This window comes from Sceloporus undulatus, chromosome 6, assembly GCF_019175285.1.
Source record: "Sceloporus undulatus isolate JIND9_A2432 ecotype Alabama chromosome 6, SceUnd_v1.1, whole genome shotgun sequence".
Taxonomy (NCBI): Eukaryota; Metazoa; Chordata; class Lepidosauria; order Squamata; family Phrynosomatidae; genus Sceloporus; species Sceloporus undulatus.
In genome coordinates, this window is record NC_056527.1 from 20,168,873 (window position 1) to 20,190,094 (window position 21,222).

General features: G+C 38.2%; 1 protein-coding gene across 2 annotated transcripts in view; it reads right to left on the bottom strand.

Moving 5' to 3' along the window:
- Positions 1 to 3,777: 3,777 nt before the first annotated feature.
- ZEB1 (zinc finger E-box binding homeobox 1) overlaps positions 3,778 to 21,222 on the bottom strand; it is a 115,792-nt gene continuing 98,347 nt past the window's right edge. For both annotated transcript variants that reach the window (XM_042472320.1, XM_042472321.1), the window contains exons 6-9: positions 15,970 to 16,075; positions 11,290 to 13,118; positions 9,022 to 9,202; positions 3,778 to 6,335 (exon numbers count right to left, since the gene is read on the bottom strand). In XM_042472320.1, the coding sequence (XP_042328254.1) occupies positions 5,767 to 6,335; positions 9,022 to 9,202; positions 11,290 to 13,118; positions 15,970 to 16,075 (2,685 nt within the window). In that variant the 3' untranslated portion in view covers positions 3,778 to 5,766. The remainder of the gene's footprint in view (positions 6,336 to 9,021; positions 9,203 to 11,289; positions 13,119 to 15,969; positions 16,076 to 21,222) is intronic.

Genomic DNA, 21,222 nt, shown 5'->3' on the forward strand with positions numbered 1-21,222 from the left:
CAGGAATGAATCACTTAAACAAACCCAGAACAGCATGACTGTAGAGCAGTCATGTGAGTTAGGTGAAAACTGGCCATATATAATGAAAACAGTGGCCTCAAGTATGAACCAGATTCTGCAAATCAGATGGGTGCATCTACACTGCAGAAATAATGCAGTTTGACACCATTTATGTGCAGTAGCTCCATACTATGGAATCATTGGATTTGCAGTTTTACAATGAAAAGGATGCAAAATCCAAGAAAAAAAAAGGGAAATTTCAGCTTTCCAGATCTTATTACATATCATTGAGCCTTTTTCTTATCTTGCATTAATTTCTAGACATATCAGCTTAAAGTAAGTGATCCACTATGGTCAACCTTGGAGTCATTTCTGGCGCCTCTATTCAATTGCACTGCACTTGATTCTCATTTTATAAAAAGACATTGTTTTGTCAATTTCAGCAGTGAGAACCATGTGGCAAATATTATGAGTTACTATTTGACCCATATGCTCATGCCAAATTGACTTTATGAGATAATCCAGATTTGAAAATTAGTAAGGAACCATTTTTTTAATGGAAGGTATGGGCCAACAATGGGGATTGGTGCTGAGGTTTTGTCTTTTTCAATTTTGCATGAACAGTTTAAACTACATCTATCAGCAAAATAGACATTTACAACTGAAACACTTGTTACAATCCAGATTTCGCCCTGCAGCTGTAGGTACATCTGAGGCTCCCTTAATATTAGAGACATCAAGTGAGGTCAACCAAGTATCCAAATCAACAATTAATATATATTAATTTCTGTTATCTATAAATAAATATGACATGTGAGATTTACAGCAAGAATGGAAGAAAACTGGAATATCCAGTTCTGACTAATCAATGGCCATCAGTTTTAATATTTTTTACTAGCATAGCTGTAACTCTGTATAACTCTGACTATATCTTATACAGCAGAAATGGCTTTTTCGCATATATTGATCACAACAATGTCTCTTGAGGAAAAGGCTTTCTAAATCAGAAAACTGTTAGAGATGTAATACAGTACGCCCGCGTCATATGCAGCCACATCATACACAGCTTTCAGTTTACACTGAAAGCCACGCACCGAAAGAGACAGTGGCACCCATGCCCTAGACACAATCCCCATTGTTTTCATTGGTGCTTGAGCATACGCAGTATTTCCCTTACGCGGGGATGTGGGTGTCTGGAACAGATCCCCCTCATAAAGGAAGGGTGCACTGTACTGCTAACGCTTCCTTAACACATGTTTTGGAGTTGTCCCATAGTAGCTATACTTTGGGAGGAAGTAATCACACAAGTAAATTCAGTTTTCAAAAGTCCCTTGATATTCAGGGACATGCATGGCCTTTTGAATAATTTACTTCTTTCTTGGAAATTAACAAATGGCCAATGGCAGTGGATTTTTCATGCCTTTTGACTGTTAAAAATTGATCTTTGTTGCTGGAAAGATCATTTCTCTCTACCTGTAATCCAATGCATAGAAGACTTAACAATGCTTGCAGCATTTGAAAGAATGATGTACAGATTGAATTTAGAAATGGGACTTATAACTGGACATTTGGTCAGCTTTTATAGAAACTTATGAGTAATGTGGTTATTTCCCTTTCTTTGGTGTTTTCATTTTTCTACTTTTGTTATACTGCAACATTATTGTGTGCAATTGAGGTCTTTTTGGAATGTAAATTTAATTTTTTTTAAAAGAAACTTTTTTTTACAACATATTAGTAACACAATTCACATTTACATGGTACAAATGTAATTTTATATTAAGGAATTCTTAACCATTTTGTATTATACTGCTGACATCCTAATCCCACGTTTACCTCCAAGGATAAAAGACTAATCTTATTACTTGACTTTTTATTTCATTAAGTATATTAGTTAAGCATTTACTGACACACAAAACACTAGGTGACAATAGCTGCTTAAAAAAAGGTTATACAGGAACAGCAACCAGCATATGTTCACTAGTAAAACGTTGGAATGAGTGAAGAAGAAACAATGACATGAAGTTCATATCAAAACAATTTTAGTGATCAGTATAGAAAACTGTGAGTAGTCAGCAGTGCATTTATAAGTTTACTCTTTTTACTTCTTATAAACAAAGATCTGACAATTTTAAAAGATGTAAATATATATTCTTCGGCTGGTTTTTTTTGACTAGCAGAAACTCTGGCCTGTTCCCTTTCAAAAGAGCCCATCAATGTTCTGTGTTGTACAAATAAGAAAACAAAAATACAGCTTTAAATAATAACCCAGATGTTAAGACATGCTAGCAGATCTAAAAACTGCACAAACCAATAATGGGAAGAGATTAAAAACTGCTGCATCAGGTGCCGACCCTGTGAAACCCGCTAAAACATTCATGTAATCCATTTCTCTCTGTGCAACATATGTTGGGTCTAACAGATTTGTTCTCCCTTCAAGATCAAACCAGTTACTTGCCCTGAAATAAAGCAAAATTTGAGGCAGGTGATACACTTTCAGGAAAGTGTTGCTGAACTGTCACTGCTTGTGATACACACATTCATGCCTATATCTACCATAGTCTATAATCAAGTTTGTTTTTCAGATATTCCCAGTGATCCCTCCAGCCTCACGTTGTCCTGTTTGGACAACTCAGGCAAAAAACCCAGGGGCAGGACTGAGCCAGATCCTGCCATACCAGATGCGGATCTGGAAGATCCTTCCCGATCCTGGGGGAAAATGTCTTTAACATGAGATAATCCAACACATTGTTTGCCACTGAGTTTTTTAGAAACTCTGTGGCAAACCTGGTTGATCAGATGGTCCCACATGCCCCTTACCTCCATCCGTTGTAGCTATGGGTAGACCCCCGTCGTCATGTTGGACATGGAAATGGGGTGCCTGGCCATGTGATTGCAGCCAGGTACCTTGTTTCTGCAACCAACGCAGTGACAGGCATCTACTAACTTGCAGCAATGATGGACAGAGGTAAGGGAAGCATGGTGGTAGCGAGGTCCCAGGCTGGCATGGGCATGCCATCCTGACCCATCTGCTCAGCCCCTAATTTGTCCTGTGGAAATATGAAAGCAAGTATGACTGGCACTATTGCTGTAGATGAGTTAACATTTTGATAGTCTACTAAAAGCTAGATCTACTGAGTAAAGCTGGTGATGAGAATAATTCACCCACCCACCCAACATTCCAGGAAATCAGATGAAATGTTTTAGAAAACAAAAGAATGGCTGTCTAGCCACATGCATAGTCTGTTTTATTTTATTTTAAATGGAAAATATCCTTTTACAGTGAAACAGTTGTATGATCCTGCCTGGGGGCTGCAGGATCCAGAGTGTGATTTTATAACTTCATTTACGTAATGAGGTTAAGATGCTTTTAAAAAAAGTTTGCTTACATTATGTCTCCTGCTTCCTGAACCTTCCCAGTTACATCTGTAACATTAACAATGTACGAACACTGAAATCAAAGCTAATAACTTGGGAAGAACATGGAAAGAATTTCTTGATGGTAAGAGGTATTTCATAGTGGAATACGCTCCCTTGCAGTGTGATGGAGTCTCATTCTTTGGAGGTTTTTAAACAGAGGTTGAATGACCATCTGTCAGGAGTACTTTGACTGTATATTCCTGCATGGCAGAGGGATGGAGTGGATGGCCCTTGTGGTCTCCTCCAATTCCATGATTCTTATGATTCCACCCTGTGGAAATAACTATTTGTATGCAATCCTTGCAACATAAAATATGCTTCAGAATCATTTTACTTTATTACGACAATAATGACAGTAAGTCAGGCTTGTTGACGCTTTTTATTGTGAGATGGGGAGTCTGGTAGAAAACTAGAAAATGACCATGATGTAACAAGAAACTTAAAAAAAAAAAAGAAGTTTCAGATTTGTAACTCACATACATGAAAACAGGAACAAATTGGCACAGAAATGTTAAACATTGTTCCCAACACTGTTTAGAAGATTATTCTAGCTTGGCTTACCTAAGAAAATGAGTGCTTTATGGTTAGGTTAATCTCTTAATAAAACTGCAGAGCATCATGCTATTACATACAGTGAATTTCAAAATTTAAGAGCTTTATATTAAAAACTGGGAAAAGATAAAATGAATTGATTGCAATTGTAAAATTGATACATTCCCGTTTTAATTCTTCTCTTCTACAGTCCAAGGCAAGTATAAATGTTAACATAACACTGTTAAATCAAATCTCAATGCAAGAGAACCAATTGCATCTCTACTTTAAATCTTATCAACTTTCCAAATTTTCATACTAAAATATATTATTGTATTAATACAAACTACAGTATTATACACTACACTGTGTAATAAATAAAGAAATATAAAAATAAGACACATAAATATAAAAGTTTTCTAAAACTAAAAAGGTACATATGTCAGTAAGAAGGGTATTAATACTGCCAGGTTTGAAAACATACAGTACAAAATGTTGCACAGATCTAGAAACTAAAAGAAATAAAATAATACTGATAGGTTAAAATCAGCTAACATTGTCAATAAATGGGGTCCAGAATAACTAACATTTGGAAACATATGAGCCCAGTAACATATTATGTATGTGTCTGAAATTGAGTGAACCAATAAAACAGATTAGAAATTTCCCTTCATAATTACTCTAGAGAAATTCTCCAAGTAAGTTAATAAAGAAAACATAATAATACTGAAGAACTACATTACGAAATGTACCAGTGCTTTTACTTTTCTAATGGCTGAGTGTTTCCCCCCCATGATTTAGTTTACAGAAGTTCAATACAAATCAACAAATGCTAGTTATTGTAGGCCACACATTGGAGAAAGGCTGGTCAGAGCCTTTAAAATACTGAGAAATGGCACTTACAGCACACAAGGTCTTGCATAAGGCCAAAGGAGATACAAAGCTTCATGTCATATCCTTCATATATTTTTTTTTAACTACATACCCCAGACACAATTACAAACACTGATTTTGACAACTTGGCTGTCCTCACCAGTATTAACACTGTTAGTCCCTGCAATCAGAACCCCACCACAATCTTTTCAAACTACATTTTCAACCACATGAGTAAGAAACCTCGGTTCTTCTATCAGCTGCTTCCTTAAGGCTAACAATACACTTTAAATGAGAACATGTTCTACTAACAACATCTAAATGTTATAAACTGCTACCTTCTATGCTGAATTTACAAAGGTAGTCAAGCACTGTTTGGAACTGCATCATACCTTTCTGCGTAAGGGAATTCTGTAGTGCAGAAGTTCTCACATTTTAAAAATATAATAAAATACTGAAGCGGAATTAGCAGAATTGTTTCACTGATAATTTTTTTTAAAAAAAACAACAACATAAATCTCTCCCAATTGTACAGTTAAAAAATTAAACCAACCAAAAAACAAAAAACCAAGAATGAAAAAAGAAAAAATAATACTGATAAAAACAAACTGATGTCCAACACATATCAAATAAAACATGTTTCCTACAACATGTTAACTATTTGCTTCCAGAGTCACCATGTTCTTCTAATCTGTTTCAGGTCACAAACTTGTTCCTAACTTTGAAAACTGTGTGAAAAATTATTAGGTTTGAGGTTCAGGCACACCTGGATATATATATATATTTATATTTTCTGTTTTTTTCTTTCTTTCATTTTTGTTACACAGTAGTGAACAGGAATCACAGTGCACAGGCTACTGTGCTTCCATGAAAAGCATGTAGAGTATAGAACAAACTTCATTACCAGTTGCGTTTTCTTTTCCTTGTACAAAACCATATAATCAGTTAAGCTTTACTTGCTGCTTCATCTAATGTTGGCTCCTCTTTTTGGGGAACTTCTTGTTTAATACTGCTTTCTTCATTTACAGTTTCTTCAACCTTCATGTTACTTTCAGTTACTTCCTCTTCCTCTTCCTCTTCGTCTTCCTCCTCCTCCTCTTCTTCCTCTTCCTCCTCTTGTAATTTTCCACATTCTTTTTCTTTTTGCAGCTCCCCCTCCTCTTTGTCTTCCTCTTCCTCCTCTTTTTCGCTGTCTTCCTCTTCCTCCCTTGTTAAGCTCTCCCTCTCATCGGAGTCAAGCTGTGAGGGAGAAGCCCCCGCCACTTCGTGCTCATGACTCAGGTGCTCCTGTGCCGTCTCTTCCTGTTCTGTGCTATCACGTTCTTCTGCTTCCCTTTTGCAATAGGAGTAGCGGTGATTCATGTGCTGAGAGTAAGACCCCGAGTGCGAAAATCGTTTGCCACATTTGTCACATTGATAGGGCTTTTCTCCAGAGTGCAGTCGCATGTGTTCAATCAAATGATGTTTGTGTTTAAATGCTTTCTTGCAGATCCCACACTCGTGAGGTCTTTTACCTATAAAAGAAAAACAACCATAACTCGCAACTGTTTGTGTCCTTGTGTAACCTGAATGGGATTGCAACCCACTCCTGAAGTTCATATGCAGCAGTCCCTTTTGCCCCCAAACAACAGGCACAAACCAAATACAAAGTCAATTTTTTTTTAAAATGGTAGCAACTATTTTTTGTGGCTTCATAGCAGTCAGAGAGAGAAATTTTGTGGGAAGGCCTTGCTCTGCTCTTTTGTGAGTCCTCACAATGTAAATGGGATATAATTTGCAAATGACTGGCTGCTAAGAAAGGGCCATTTAAGGTGTGTGAGCTGCTGCTAAATGCCTTTAAGTTGTTTTTAATTTGGTTCCTATTTTAGTATTAATGTATTTATATTTTAATGTGTTTTGATCTTTAATTGAATCGTTTTTTTAATCATATTGTGAGCCGCCTTAGAGTCCCTGTAGTGGGAGAAAAGTGGGATATAATATAAATAAATTAATGTCAGTAGTTTCCTGCAAAGCCTGGAAGCAACATGTTACAACTAAAGAAGTTACCTGCCATGAATGGAGAAGGTAGCAAGTGCATAACGAAGTAACACAACAAAAGTAGGAATGATGATCTGTTTTAATATAATAAACATTATAAATGATCTGTTTTAATACTGTATTTGTTTAATTCCTTTTTAACTGTCATTTTTGTAAGTTTTTAATTGTATTGTTTTTTAAGACTGTAAGCTGCTTTGAATCCCAATTTTGGGAAAAAGCAGGGTACAAATAAATATAATAATAGGAATAATAATAATGATAATAATGATAATGATGCTACCTTTTGAAAGGCTATAAGATTATTAAATGTAACAGAAAAATAACCAAAAGCGTAACAAGTATCAGAACAACAAGAAGCACCAACAAACATTTTTTTTTTCAACTTTGTAATGAATAACAGGACTAAATTACATTAGAAAGTAACAAACAAGGCTGGGCAGCTGTGCTGGCCACAGGAGAAATTCCAACATCCATACCATATGATTTATATCAGGCAAAGCAAAAAGACAATTGTCCTGATGATCTTGAAAGTTTACACACCGTGCCTTCTAGATGCCCTAATGAAGACGTAACTATAGTGTATCTTTTTGAATTTTAAAAACTACCTTTTCAAGCTCCAGTCTCTTGAGGATTTAAATTTTATAGAACTTTCCAAATTACTATTGTGCAGCAACATTTCTCATTTGAGAGCCTATATGGATACTAATATGAGTAAATGTTTTGGAAAATAAATAAAAATGACTACCGTGTATACTCAACTATAAGTTGACCTCATGTATAAGTCGAGGTCAGGTTTTGGGGTCAAAATTATGGATTCCGCCATGATCCATGGATAGGTCGAGGGCAAAACTTTGAGTCTCTTTAGTGTGTGTATGTATGCATATGGCAAGAGAGATTCTCATTAAGCCTTTTCTTCATCGTTTCAGCGCAGGAGGGAGGGGGACTCTTAAACAAACAGCAACATCAATAAATCACCCAGGACTCTTTCTGCTTGGCTCTTTCTTGCTTAACTCCTCTCCACAAGGCATGGGGAAATCTGAAAGAGCTGCTATCACATTTCCATAGTGACCCATAAATAAGTCAGCCTGGGATTTTGGGGTCAATTTTTGGGCATAATTTTTTAGACTTATAGATAAGTATATACAGTAATTAATGTGGCAACCAGTGTGGTGTAGTAGTGTGAGTGTTGGATTAAAACTTGGAAGAACTAAAGTTTAAATTCCTGCTCAGTCAGGGAAAACCATTGGGTGAATTTGGGCAAGCTATTGCCTCTCAGCCTCAGAGGAAGGCAATGGCAAACTCCTCTGAACAAATTTTGCCAAGAAAACCTTTAGAGTTGCCATTAGCTGGAAATGTCTTGAAGGCACACAACAGCAACAAACTTGGCAGCAAAACTAATTTTGCAAAAAGTATAGTGGCGCAAAATATTAATTCAGGAAAAGAGATGAAGATTAGTTTTAAAAAGTTATTGTTTTCAATGTGAAAAACTAATGCTGGTTAATCAATGTTAACAAATGCTATACTGCCTCAGAGCAAAACTATATGTAATGGGGCAATATGTATATGTCTGCTCCTGACATACAAAAATTGGAGCGTGGGGCAGGGTTTAAGTTTTATAGTAGAACAGTTTTCTTTGCCATCACTTACAACTTCAGGCATTTTCCCTCTAGCCTGACTCCCTTTCATCACCTCTTGATTTAGATGTGAGTGAGGAAGACATGCGAGCAATAAATACTGTATGATCGGTGGCTTTGTGGCATTTATGCATTCTAGTCATCCTAATTAGCGCAAACACAGACAATAACATGTTCTTTTTCTAAATATAAGTTGTAATTTGAATTAATGAATTAGATACAACTTGCTGTGTTCTTGAAAAATTTCTTGAATTATCAAGGCTAGATGTCTTAAAAAATGCCTATTGAGGTATGTATTTATCAGAAGGCTTTCAAGACATCTAGCCTTGATAGTTCATTTCCCCCCCCAAGAACATCCTCATCTACATACTATGCTCATTGGCTTTCACTGTGGCTAGGGGTGTTTTGACATGAAGAGAGACACGCATTCCCATCTGGGGCTATGTTATACATAACTAATTGTCTATAGCAGGGGTTCGATCTACACCAAAGTAATAAGTTTTAGACATTTACCTTCTTATTGACATACCTGTGTGTTCATATTTATGTCTCAAGAGTGAGCTACTCTTCTGGAATATTTTGTCACACAAATCACAAGCATACATTCCATTTTCTGTTTTCCTCATCTTCTTCTTCGGTGGTGTGGAATCAGAATCATTCTGATCCTCCACATTTGATACCCCTTCTGAGCTAGTGTCTTGTCTTTCATCCTGAGAAATTAAGGTAAAACATTCTTAAACTGGTTAAAATGTAATATTCACAAAAGGCTTATTTTTTTTATACTTTGATAACTCATTCAAATTTCAAGTATCATTTGTGTAGTGAAATATCGTTCTTTTCATGAACTATTCCAACCTTCCTAACAGTGAATAGCTGGAAAAGCCAAAAAGATCTGAATTACACAGTAGCAATTATTTAGATTAAAGATTTGGTTTAAGGACTGTCTTCCAAGCAACAGAGAGAATGCTACTGTAAGAGAAAGCAATGGTAAAGTAATAATAAGTACATTAATAACAACAGCAACAAAAATATTTCACAGGAAAGGAGATTCCAGAATGAGGTAATTGGGCCATCTGCCAATTAATATCTTTTACTATATTTAACAGTAATATATAATCTTGGTGCTCCAGATGCCATTAATTTTTATTCAGGAAAAAACTTCCTTTATACTAAGGCACTGGAAGCACACTAAATACATGTTTAAATATGACATGCTTTGTCCTTAACAAATCTGTATACATTTCTAATGAATCTGGGTTTATGCTCAAACATTAAGGTGAAATCCAGAAAAGTCATTTAAATTGCAGCCCAAGCAAGCATTTTCTTATGCTATCAGCAAGCTAAAAAGAAAAGAAAATAAAAAAAAAACCTGCTAGCAATATATTCTAATAAGAATGTGCACACTATATAATTGCCCATTTACAAACTCTTTTCTTTAGTAACAGAAGATTAAATTTAGTTTGAAACCAGATGCATAATCATATTAGTTGCATCATGTTGGGTGAGTGGGAATGCTAAGTAATATTCATATAGGAATAAGAATTCTCCAATGAGCAGAAAATCAAATAAAAGCTAGACTCATTTGGCAGGGTTCTGCCCTCAGACACATATGCTGTGTAAAAAGAACCTCAGGAACTGGTTTGCAAGCACCTATTTTTAGCCTCCAGAATTATTACTGCACAGCAGAAAATGATGTGGAAATACAGATTTTTTCCCTTGCCTTGCTTCCTAGCTAAACATAACCTGGGTTACCTACAATTGGGTAAACATAACCTGGGTTACCTACAACTGGGTTACCTACAATAACCTGGTTATTATAGGGTTACCTACAATAACCTGGGTTATGTTTCAACTGGATGAAGGCCTTATGATAGCAGCAGCCCAACAATCCCATATAGCCAATTTGTACTGAGGAGGCTATGGCCATGGCATCCCAGCTAGATGAGATATTCTTTGTACTGCTGTCTGTGGCACACAGACAAATCACATAGCCAAATCCCATATTTCACATTCACACTTCTTGATGTCCACATTATTTTTGGCTTCATCTGTCCTTACTGCCATTAAACTGTTTGGCTGTGGTAAACATCACAATGCAGTTTTTCTCTTATTTAATCCGATGGATTATGAGATATTGTGGAAAGTGTAACAAATGAAGCAAAGAAAAATAAAGATAAAGATGACAAAGAGAAAAACAGTTTTATCAAAGCAGCAACCAGGAGGAAACAATACCAAAAAGTCTTGAAATAATTCAATTATTGCCAAGATCAGTATTTTTACAATAATTTGTTTCGGTAAGTCAAATGGTAATGTGTCAATCAGGAGAATATTTGGTATACTATCCTTTTGCTACATAATGATAAAAAGTGTCACTTTGTGGAGACAGACAAAATACTAGAGGTGCTTAGTGTTTCACTGAGACCTTTTTGGGAAGTGTATTAGCATATAATGAATACAGTACATTTAAAGCATGTGTGTGATATCACCAGTGCTGGAGGTCTGAGTGTAACATTGTGTAGACATTTCCACAAGCAAGAATGAAAATACATACATCATAAGCATCTAATTCTAGATATAATCTATGACCAGTCCTTCTAAGAATAGGTGACATGATATAACTAAATGGTGTCTAGCAGGTGAAGTGAAAGATCTATACCATCTTTGGACAGGCAGAAAGAACAACTTTTATTAGATAATATACAACTTAAAATATACCTAATATTAGTAAAATGAAGCAAACTAGACCTTTGCCTCATCAACCCAAGTATTTACTATGAACAGATATAAATTTAGGTACCTGACTTCCATTTGCCTGCATCTGTTTTGGTGTTTCTTGAACTGTAGGATTAACTGGATTAACTGTGGTTGAGTAAGTATAAGCTACCTGTGGGATAAGAATCGTCTGCTTATTGGCAGCAAGAGCTCGTAAGCATGGAACACTGTTCTGGTCAGCAATGGCAACAATTGTAGGTAACTGGGCAGTGACTGTAGGTATAGCAATATTAATGGGATTGGCACTTGGTGGGATTACATTTACAACTGGTTCAGAGTCTGTAATACTGCTGTCCTTTTGTGGTTCTTTTTTTGCACAAGTCAAGTTCAAAGGTTCTTCTTGGACAGAATAAGCACTATTCTGGTAAACACTAGTTATAGTAGATCGTTCCAATGATTCTCCATGTTGCTTTGGTAGTGAAAGATCAAGAGGTTCTATTTGTGGATCTTCTTGGACACCTTCATTAAGGTACAAGTAACCCTGTGAATTTCTAGAGGAAGAGAGGTTAAGGGGTGATGGGGGTGGTGTATTACTCCGTGAGCCATTTTGAGTTGATTCTGTAGCTGAATCTGTTGAAACAGTCTGTGATTTATCTGTCTTGAGAGGGCTTACAGAATTAGATGTGCTGTCCTGGTGTTCATTTGCAGCTGTAAGTCCTATATGATCATCCTTATCAACAGTATTTTTTAATTTGTCAGGCTCGGGGGAAGATGGTCCAGAAGATGGTATAGAAATTTGGCCAGCTTGCATTTTTTTAAACCACTTTTTTACTACATCCAATGGCAAATTTACTGAATCTGCAATTTTTGAGAGCTCTTCTGAGCTTGGTTGTGCATTTAATGCATAATAGGCTTTCAGAAGGGATAAAAGGTTTTTTAAAGGGGGTTGACCAGGAGAAAGGTTAGCTTCCCCTGCTTCTGTTGAAGCAGTGGATTCGGGCTTCTCAGCTTCTGCATCACTGAGCTGAGTTGGCTGAGTGGAATTTTTGATATTATAGTGCTTTGATTCTTGAAGTGCATTAGGCTCTCCTGGACAGCCATCGTGTAGATGGCAAGTGCTATCATTTGTCTCTCCTTCAAAGCTTTTTTCTTTCTCAGACTTCACTCTAAGATCTTCTGGTAACTTCTCTACTTTGCAGGTGTTTGTTGGGGCAGGAGTTTCTTTTTTCAGGTTCTGTGGCACAACCTGAAGCTGACTAGGTTGCTCCAAACTGTAGTTGATAATAATTTTGGTTGTCCCATCTTGATCAACCAAAGGAAGACTGATAGCTGAAATGAGGGAATGTCCAGCTTGTTGTATGGATGCAGTGTTGATTGTTTCTTGTTCTTTGGATGTAAGATTGGCGTGACTGTTCTCCAATACTTGCCTTATAACATTGCCATCAACAGCAACTTTTAGTACATTTTGAATGTCACTTAAGTTGATACTTATTGGAGACACCAGACCAACAGTTGGCAAAACAACAGCTTGCACCACACCCTGAGTAGAACTGGTTGCCTGTAATGGGCTACCACCACTAAAAACCCCATTTTGCAAAGGGGCTGAACAGTTGATTCCTGAAGCGACCACTATGGGCTTGAATTCATAATCCACAGGTTCAGTTTTAATTTGGTTTACAGGGAGTTGTTCTTGTAAGGGCTTGTTTTCTATCTTTTGTCGTACTTGTGGTTTTGCTGGGCTACCCGGCGATGCAGAAAGGGAAGGGGAAGAGCACTGAGATGTCTTGAGTCCTGCTCGTGCTCGACCATTCACAGGCACCAAACCAATACATTTCTTACTGCTTATGTGGGAGCTGTAGGAACCAGAATGGGAAAAACGTTTCTTGCAGTTTGGGCACTCATATGGCTTCTCTCCTATATAAATATAAACAAACAAGAGATACCATTATAATACAATCTCATTTACTGTTATAATTCTAGAAATCTTAGTAAAGAAGTTGTAGCTTGGATCCAGAGAACCAAGACAGGAAGGAAAATAGCTGGTAGCACTAGAACAAAGTTTCCAAACTTTGTTTCTCCAGGTGTTTTGGTCTTCAGCTCCCAGGATTCTTGGCTTTTGGACATGATTACTAGAGTTTCTTGGAGTTGAAGTCCAAAACACCTAGGGAACCAAAGCTTGAGAATCATTGCACTACAGCATGTATGAGACTTTATACACGGCTACAAAAGTTAGGTTCTATAGCACTTGCATTTGTGTGACTGTTTGACACTTTAGATTTTGGGGCTGTGCAGACAGCCCCTAAGGGACGGCCTGCAGCCGCCTCCATTTTTGCTGGATTGGGGCTGCGGCAACTGCACACTTTGGCCCCAATCTGGCCTTTGCAGAGAACAAAAAGGAGCTGCAAAAAGAGGCTCCTTTTTGCGCTCTGCAAAGGGTGGGATAGATGCAGCTCTATGGTGTTCCTTCAGCGCTAGTGCTGCATTGTGGGGGTGCAGCACTAGAGGAGCACTGTGATGCCACACGCTGTATGGTAAAGCATGTGGCATCACATCATCCTGGGGCAGAGTCGGGGCGTGCTTCATGAGGACACAACAATCTGACTCTGCCTCCAGACTGGCCTTTAAGTCTGGTCTGCACACGGTCTCCATTTATTTTTTAAAAATAATTGCACAAAGCTAATTCAAAGTGAAAAACTGCCCTTTTATGAGCAGAAAACGTGTTTTACACTTCAAGGGAAAACTTTTGATCCAAACTGATATCTACAAAGCATATCTACCCTAAAGATTTTAGATGTAGAACTAATGGTAAGCTATTTCGTAAGTATATACAGTATATACAATTATACCAAACTGTCAAGTAATTTTGCATTAATGTCTTTAAAAATATTACTACAGGCACAATCCAGTGAATCTATAATATCAATAAATGATACTGAAAAAATGATTTAAACATTTAATTGTTCACCTCTCCTGACAGGAATTCACTATTATGAAATACTGCTTGATCATCTTCATTTTCTTTATATGAGGATATACTTATTCCATCTCTACATCTTTTGGGGTACATTTCCAAAAGATGCTTGTACATTCAGTAGTCAGCTGAACCAGCAATACTGTACTATACTCCTTCCAAAAGAGCAAAGTTTTGAAAAATGGCAAAATCTAAGACATAGTAATGTCATGAGGAATAATGACAGTTACTGGTCCAAAACACACTGCAGAAATAATCCTGTTTGAGACCACTTTAACTACCTTGGCTCAATTGCTAGGGAATTTTGGGAACTGTAGTTTTGTGAGACATTTAGTTTTCTCTGTAAGAGAGCTCTGTTGCTACAATAAACTACAATTCCCAGGTTTCTCTAGCACTGAGCCAGAGGAGTTAAAATGGTCTCAGACTGGATTATATCTGCCATGTGCTTTGCACCATACAGTGGTACCTCGGGATACGAAATACCCAGGTTACGAAATTTTCGGGATACGAAAAAATCCCATAGGGAATTATTGTTTCGGGTTACGAATGTTTTTTCGGGTTACGAAAAAACTTTTGGTGCTTTTTTCGGCTTTTTCGCACGGAATCGCGGCTTTTCCCCATTAGCGCCTATGGCAATTCGGCTTACGAAGGCTTTTCGGGTTACGAAAGTGGCCGCGTTACGAATTAATTTCGTAACCCAAGGCACCACTGTAGTTGACTAGATACATATTATACATTCTAGATTGGAAGCAAAAAAAAGTGTGAGTGGAAGAAATATACAGCTGCTAGTGCAGTTCTACAATTGCTGGAACAAAAGGTCACACACAAGCTGCAATCAGAAATAATGCAGTTTGACACTGTTTTAATTGCCATAGCCCCCATGCTATGGAATCTTGGGATATGTTGTGACACCAGAGATTTCTGACAGAGAAGGCTAAATATCTCACAAAACTATAAATCCCAGGATTCCATAGGACTGAGGCATGGGAGTTAAAGCAGTATCAAATTACATTATTTCTGCAGTGCAGATGTAGCCACGGTGTTATATCATGTGCTTTAATGGTTCTCTTCCTTCAACTTGTGCAAGAATCTGCACAAGCTCCTGGGTGGTTTATATTAATATATTTGGATTTAATTAACAAAAAGGCTGTAGTGCAAGGTTTAAAACAGACTATGATTGGAAGACACTTTCCATTGGGATAATCCAATCCAATAACAACTATAATGTTAAAACGAGCATTTGTCAGAATCAAGATTGGATATCCAATGAAAGAAACAACAGCACAATTGTAGTTTAACCAGTGTAGCAGCCATACAGGTGAACTGCTCTGATATTATGCAGTAAATCTATCTTGTACAGAACCTTCTTATCTCAGTCATATGTTTCACTTCATCTGATCACTAACAAATTATAGCCAACCCCTAAAACCAGATTTATACTGTAAAGTAGAGGTAGGGCCCGAACAGATGAGCCAAATGAAGCAGTTTCCGGCCACCTTGGAGGCATGCTGTTTAAATGACACATGTCTCAAAAGTAGCCGGAAACTGCGCTGAAGCCATGCTCTGGTCCTTAGGACCGGAGCAAAAAGGAGACAGGATAATGTGACTCCTGGCAGCACTGGTCAGCCCCTGGGTCCATGATTCGCCTTGGGAGCAGGCTGTGTGGACAGCAGGTTTCCAACCTGCTTTCATGCCCATCTGTTCCTGTAACAGATATAACAATAATTAACAGGACGAATAAAGCACCACCACCATCACCATGCTGAACTGGCAAGAAGCTTATAGGATATTTACCACTGTGGATGCGCAGGTGTTCCTTTAAGTGATGTTTATATTTGAAAGCTTTTCCACATTCAGTGCACTTGAATTTTCGATTACCACTAGACTGAGTCACATGTCTCTGTAAAACAAAATAGGAAGATCATTCAGCAGACAAAGAGAATGTAGGTAAAATAAATCACAAATGAGAAATCTCTTCTTTGCAACAGAAAAGGATAAATTTTAATTTTATTACAGTTAAGTAAATCATCAGATGATTGAAGGTACTGTGAAAAACAAGTAAGAAAACAGGTGAGTAAAGTTAGGAAAAATAAGCCGCAAAAATCACTTTTCCCTGTATCAAAATTTCAGGCAGAGATGGTATTGCCATTTCACATGCCTAGGACATTCAGCAAGACATTCCCTCATTCTGTTGTAAAAGGCAACCAAAGAATCTGGGTTATGAGAGTCAGAAACATTTCAGCCTACTTAAATTTTAATTATTTGACTTGATTTTTCCATTTACATGCTTCCAGCTCTTACTGTTGATCTCGAATTCCTTTATGTAACGACATCACAGGACTGCTCTAGAGAGAAGATGGTCCAGTAACAAATGCACTCAGTCACAAAACATTCTCCAGATAAATGCACATAAATCACACTTCAAAGGTCCGTGGCACTTACAATTAATTAATAATTAGTATTAATAAATCAAGCCACAGAACTTTAACTGTTTCATTTTAAAAAGGACCTATTATCACATTTTAAATTATTTGTAATAGGATTCAGCCATAGAGTCACACTAAACTGACAGCCACATCTCAAAAAAAGATCTAAGATATACAATAAAAGGTAGTCGTCTTTTTATACTCTGTGAAAAATGAATTCTCTTTCTTCTCTTTAAAATATTAATGAATTAATGAATATGCTGCCATTTTCCTAAATTGGACCCAAGTTGGCTCACAAAAGATAGTTAAAAACAGTACAACTTTAAAAACAGAATTAAAAGTACATCAGTACAACAAGTTAAAAACATAAAATAATTAAACACCTACAAAAGTAAACACCCCAATAAGAAGCCTTCCTGGATGCAATTGCATATTAAAAGTGTGCTTGAAAAGAAAAGTTTTTGTCTGCCACAGAAAGGAGAGAGGGATTATTTCATATTGAATTGGATGTGGCTAAGTTTATGGTTCCTTAACTATTTACCTTGCCACAAATTTTTGTTCACCTTGGCTCTTGTGGACTTTTCTTTTCTTTTAAAAAAGATTTATGATACACTAAATAGTTTCCCACCTCTGCACTTAAAATAGCTTATTTTTATGTCAGTCACTGAATGGCCACTGCATCCTTTATGGTAATTCAGAACAGGCTGCCATATGGTGGAAACGAGTTAGGGAATATATATAGTTCTGAAAGTGAAATACAAAGAAATTTCTCTTCAATGTATAGCAATCCATAGCATCCTAAGAACAAGAGACAACAGAAGAAGACATTTCTATGAAATGAAAGAGGGCAACTAAACACCATACAAAGCTGTTGTACCTGGCACTGATAAGAACATATATGACAACACCATTCTGCATGAAATATGGTGTCAATATTGAAATGACTACTTCACATAGTGAGATAAACTGGGTTTACTTTGGAAATATTTATCAATTCACTGAATTTCATTTCCATTTTGATACAGCCCAGATTAATGGTATGCAGCATGGGTAAGGAATGTACTGTTCTCTGGATCTTATTGGAAAGACATTTCCATTGACTATAGCCAGCACAGCAAATGATCAGCAGCGGATTATAGGAGCTGCAGCTCAACATCTGAATAGCCACACATTTTCCATCTTATCTTTTTTGAATGTGCTTTGTTAAAAAAAGAAAACTAGTTTGCATTAAAAACAGTACGATAAAATAAAAATATGCAGAGCTAGTGTTATTTTACTACTGGTATTAAAGTATAAGAGAGCATGATTTGGCTGACATTCCACTTTTTAAAATCCCATTGATTTACATCACACTAGAGTTTAGTGCAACAGCTGAATAGCATGTGTCCCATTGATTTTGATGGCATATGCTTAACTTCTCTACCAAAATTAATGGAATTTAAATGTGCTTAATTGTGACTGCACTGTGCCCCTATAAATACTAATTTATATTTAGTGTGAACAGGGATTTACCAAAGGTTTGCAATGAAAAGTCCCTCATTAACTTTAATGGAGCTGAATTGCTCCTGCAGTTTCTATGACAAAATATCCAATATACCTGACAAGAAGAAACAAGTGAAATTAAGGTTGCTACACAGAAATTAAGACCTGCAGTTTCCAGTAACCTAACATATTGCAACGGCGGTTGTTTCTGCACTGGAGAAATAATGCAGTTTGATACCGCTTTAACTGCCATACTCCCATTCTATGGGATCCTGGGATTTGTAGTTTGTTGTGGCACCAGTTTTTTTGACAGAGAAGGCTGAATATCTCACAAAACTACAGATCCCAGAATTCCATAGCATTGAGCCATAGCAGTTAAAGCAGTTTCAAACTATATTATTTCTGCAGTGCACATGCAGCCTGAGAAGATCTGCAATACCGTCTTAAATCCAATTGCTAATCCCAACCGGAGCAGACCCACTGAAACAATGGAAGTTATGCTATTACTTACTAGTGACGACATGAGTTGAACAACCTTCTCTAGTTGAGACTAGTACCTGTAACTGGATTTAGGCCATAGAGCCAGCATGGCGTAATGGTTCAAACATAGGATGAGGACTCTGGTGACCAGACTCTGAGTCACCAGTTGGCCATGTAAACCTACTTGGTGACCTTGGGCAAGTCACAAGCATAGGTAGTAATATTTAAAGTTCTGCACCTTATCACCTTCAGGATTACTAAGACAATAGGAATTCCCATCTACCCCTTCTTTGAGACACAGAGGTGCAGCTACCAGGGGGAGGAACAAAATTAGCATTTGCCTTCCCAAGGAAGAATTCAGTCCCCCGTGAACTCTCCCTTTGGTCCCCAAATGTTTAGCATTGCAAAGAATGAGACACTGAAAAGGATTCACACCTAGGACTCTTACATCTGTTGTGCTCACATTCCCTTGGTAACTTTGCATGCTCCCTTTCTTTGGATGGCTAAACTGTATTTCTAAATGCTTAATGTAGTTCTAAATTACTGCATTATTAAAAAATTAGGGAATGAATGGAAAAATTTGTAAGGAGAATTCTTATTTTGGGGGTCAGTATCCAAATTTTGCCCCCTCCCCACCAGCTTTAGAGGTTGGAGACATAACATGGTAGGCTGAAGACAGGCTTGCCCAAGGCTATCTAGTAAATTCATAGTTGAAGTTGAAGTATTCTAAATTATATTACTATTCTGTTCATAGTTGAAGTCCAAAGTATTCTAAATTATATTACTATTCTGTTGATGAGAGTATTTGGTAGTAAGACTAATCAGCAGCCAAACTGGACTTAGAATGGCTCAGCACTTTTAAACAACTTAAAAAAGCACACAAGGAATGTTTTACAAAAAGATGCTAAAGAAAAAGATATTGGGAGAACCATAAAGCCCTAGCTAACCAAAGGCTTAGTTCTCAGCATTATGTTTTGTCTGTATGTAGCTGCTTCAGCTATATCTGCTTCTTAGGCGGGGTAAAGACCGCCCCTTTGGGGCAGCCACTGCCTGCCCCTTTCCACGACGGATCGGGGCCTCAGCTGCAGCCCCAGAGGCCCCGATCTGCCGCTTTTTCAGGCTGTGGGGAAGCGGCAAAATGCCGCTTCCCCGCAGCCTGGAAATGGGTGTCCTTGGGGCTTCATGCTCCAAGGACACCCCAACAGCCGCGGGGAAAAAGAAAAAGAGGCCACTCAGCCCCTTTCTCTTTTGTGTTGCTGGTGCAGCCGTGTAAAGGCTGCACCAGCGACACAAACAAAGGAAGGAGCTCCGTTTCGGAGCTCCTTCCAGTGCTGGTGAAAGGGCGCCACAGGCGCCCTGCAGCGGCGCCAACACATAATGGCCGCCCCACACCATTTGGACGCAATGCAGCCGTTACATCAAAATGGCGGCACCCATGTAGACAGGGCGCCGCCATTTTTACGTCCTGGCGACGTACTAGGATTAGAGAGCGTCTAAAAACGAAGCTCCCGGGCAACCCTAGTACGTCACCAGGATGTACTAAAAGGACTGTCTAGATCGGGCCTTAGATACCAAGGGAAGGTTCACCCACAGTCTCTCCTAACTAAGCAACTCTAGAGCTTATAGAAGTTGCCACTAGGTTGGCAATAAGGGAAAATACACATGAAGGCCTTTGAACCAGGTCTGGGGGCTCTACAAATGGAAAACCTGTGCACCCCCTTTCCAGCTACTAAAACCTTAGTGAGGTTGTCACCTCACATGGCAGGGAGCCTTGATCATCAAGCCTGTTGCTTCTTGCCCTGCCTTGGCAAGGTCCTCAATGTTCTGGAATGCTGTTACTGCTGCTGCTGAATGCAGAGCTATGCAGCCAAGGGTGTTAAGCTTCAAAGCCCACGACCACCACTGCCCCTACTGAAGAAAGAGGAAAAGGTGACTGCACCCAGCATCTACTGCTGTCACTAGCAGCTAACACTTTACATACTTGAATACTGCACTATACTGTTATAATTCTATTGTTCCACTTTTACTTTTATGGCTGCTTCCTGTGGAATTCTAGAGTTTGTAGCTTAGTGAAGCCTAAGAGTTCTCCGGCTGAGAATTCTAAATGTTCTTTCCTAAATTGCAAAAATGGGACATGGTGTCTTACCACTTAAGACACTGACTCTGCTGATCACAAGACTGGCAGATCAGCAGTTCAAGACTCAAGTGCCGTGTGATGGAGGGAGCTCCTGTCACTAGTCCCAGCTTCTGCCAACCTAGCAGTTTGAAAGCATGTAAATGTGCAAGCAGATAAATAAGTACCACTTTGGTGGGAAGGTAACAGCATTCCATGTGCCTTGGCATTTAGTCATGCTGGCCACATGACCACAGAGTCGTCTTTGACTCTGCTGGCTCCCGTGGCTTAGTAATGGAGATGAGCACCGCCTCCTACAGTCGGACATACAGTGGTGCCCCGGGATACAAATTGATCGCGTTACGAAATTTCCGGGATACGAAAAAGTTACATTGGAAAAAACTGTTCCGGGTTACGATATTTTTTTCGGGTTAGGAATTTTTTTCGGCGCGAAATTCAAACCGCAAAGCGCGGCTAGCGGCTTTCCAGCGCTAACGGAAAGCCTTTTCGGGTTGCGAAATTACTCGGGTTACGAACGGAGCGGCG